Source organism: Eriocheir sinensis, unplaced genomic scaffold (genome assembly GCF_024679095.1).
Source record: "Eriocheir sinensis breed Jianghai 21 unplaced genomic scaffold, ASM2467909v1 Scaffold501, whole genome shotgun sequence".
Classification (NCBI taxonomy): domain Eukaryota; kingdom Metazoa; phylum Arthropoda; class Malacostraca; order Decapoda; family Varunidae; genus Eriocheir; species Eriocheir sinensis.
The window spans coordinates 35,001-37,500 of record NW_026111834.1 but is presented as its reverse complement, the minus strand read 5'-3'; the positions used below and the strand labels follow the sequence as shown (position 1 = coordinate 37,500).

Below are 2,500 nucleotides of genomic sequence, written 5' to 3'. Positions count from 1 at the left end.
CTGGGCGGGCTGAGGCGGCCCGGCTCGGCCTCCAGCCGCTCCCTCTCGGCCTCCAGCACCGACAGCGACCCGCCGGGCCGCCGCTGGCCGCCCTCCGCCCGCGCCGCCGACCCCGCCGACCCCAGCAGGCCAGCCGAGCAGCCCGACGCGCGCCGCTGGCCGCCGCACCGCGCCGCGGACCCGCCGCATCGCGCCGCGGACCCACCGCGCACCAACGGGGAGGGCACGGGCGTGAGGCGATCGTCGCGGCCCGAGAAGCCCGCCAAGCCCGACACCCTGGCCGACCGCCGGGCGGCGGCGGCGAGCCACGACGCGCACCAGGAGCTGCTGGCGCGGCACAAGAACTGGTTCCAGTCCTTCGCCAAGAACCGCCAATCGGGGCCCGGCAGACCCCCCTCCCCGGGCAAGGCCGACCCCCGCCCCGCCTCCCCCACCAAGGGCGAGGCCACCCGGGGGGAGCCGCGCCCCGAGGACTGGCGCGCCGCCCTCAACACCACCGCCAGGACCGACCTCAGGTGAGACCACGCCCACACCTGTCACCACACCACGACACCTCCACACACCTGTCACCACACCACACCCCCCCACACACCTGTCTCCAACACCTGTACACACCTGTCTAGCCACTCACCACACCACCCCTCCCTTCACCCCGTCCCCCGGACACCCCAGACACACCCTTCACCCACAGCCCTCACCCCCCCAGAGCCTCGTCTCAACGGCACCTCCCCCCTCAGGTCACCCCGCGGCGGCCCCCACGCTGACGACACCACCACCACCACCGCGGAGGACACCACCACCACCACTACCACCCCCACCACCGCCCCCACCATCACCCCCACCAACAATAACATCACCACCGCGCCCCTTGCCAACAACAATAACAACAACAACAACAGTACCTGCCTCACCACCACCACCACCACCACCACCACCACCGCAGCCAGCAGAGTCACCGCGTCACCGCCACCACCGTCAGCCGCGGCAGCAGGGGGGGGCGGGGGCAGCAGCGAGCAGGAGGCGTGGACCAGCGTGCTGCAGACCAGATATGGAACACGGACGCGACCTGACATATACTCCCCCAGGTGAGCTGCACACCTGCCACACACCTGCTGCACACCTCCCACACACCTCCCACACCCGCCACACACCTCCCACACCCGCCACACACCTCCCACACCTGCCACACACCTCCCACACCTGCGACACACCTCCCACACACCTGCTGCACACCTCCCACACACCTGCCACACCTGCCACACACCTCCCACACCTGCCACACACCTCCCACACCTGCCACACACCTCCCACACCTCCCACACCTGCCACACACCTCCCACACTTGTCACACACCTCCCACACTTGCCACACACCTGCCACATACCTCCTACACCTGCCACACACCTCCCACACCTGCCACACACCTCCCACACCTGCCACACACCTCCCACACCTGCCACACACCTCCTGCACCTGTTACACACCTCCCACACCACCTTCACACCTGCTATACACATGCTCATTCACTCCCAACACCACCTACACACCCGCTCATTCACTTCCACACACCTGTCACATCTTCCTCACATCTGCTCATTGACTCATACACATCATTCTCACACCTAATAATTACCTACTCACCTTCCACACCTGTTGATGACTTCTTGCTTGAAACACCTGCTACACACCTGCTGATCATTTGCACACCTAATTATCATCTGGTCAACTTTCACACCTGTTAATTAGTTCCTTTATACTGCCTGCTTAAAACACCTCCTCTGCTAATTAACTCCCACACACCTGCCTGTCACACTTATTGAAAACTTACCTGTCTAATAATTTTTTACCTGTTCATGCACTTTCCCTCTCTCTAATTAATCTCTACCTGTCGTAATTGTATTGTTATCATTTACCTTTCCCCCACTCTAATTGACCTACCTATCTTAATCACACTTTCTAATTGACCTTACCTGTCCTAATCACCTTTTTTACCAGTTTTCATTCACCTTTCGTCCTCCATTCTAATTAATCTACCTGTCTTAATCACCCTTTATAATTGACCTTACCTGTCCTAATCACTTTTCTTACCTGTCCTCCTTTATAATTGATCTACATGTCTAAATCACCCTTTCTAATTGACCTTACCTGTCCTAATTACCTTTCTTACCTGTACTCCTTTGTAATTGACCTACCTGTCTTAATCACCCTTTTTAATTGACCTTACCTGTCCTAATCATCTTTCTTACCTGTACTCCTTTATAATTGACCTACCTGTCTTAATCACCCTTTCTAATTGACCTTACCTGTCCTAATCACCTTTCTTACCTGCCCTCCTTTATAATTAATCTACCTGTCTAAATCACCCTTTCTAATTGACCTTACCTGTCCTAATCACCTTTACCCGTTTTCATTTACCTTTTGTCCTTTCTAATTAATCTACCTATCTAAATCACCCTTTTTAATTGACCTTACCTGTCCTAATTACCTTTTTACCTGTTTT

At 57.1% G+C, this 2,500-nt stretch overlaps 1 protein-coding gene across 1 annotated transcript in view; it reads left to right on the top strand.

The window, feature by feature from the left end:
• Positions 1-2,500, top strand: part of LOC126992803 (integumentary mucin C.1-like) — a 39,663-nt gene that overhangs the window by 18,925 nt on the left and 18,238 nt on the right. The window contains exons 2-3 of the mRNA XM_050851643.1: positions 1-515; positions 738-1,085. The exon at positions 1-515 is cut by the window's left edge and continues 483 nt beyond it. Of these exons, the coding sequence (XP_050707600.1) occupies positions 1-515; positions 738-1,085 (863 nt within the window). The remainder of the gene's footprint in view (positions 516-737; positions 1,086-2,500) is intronic.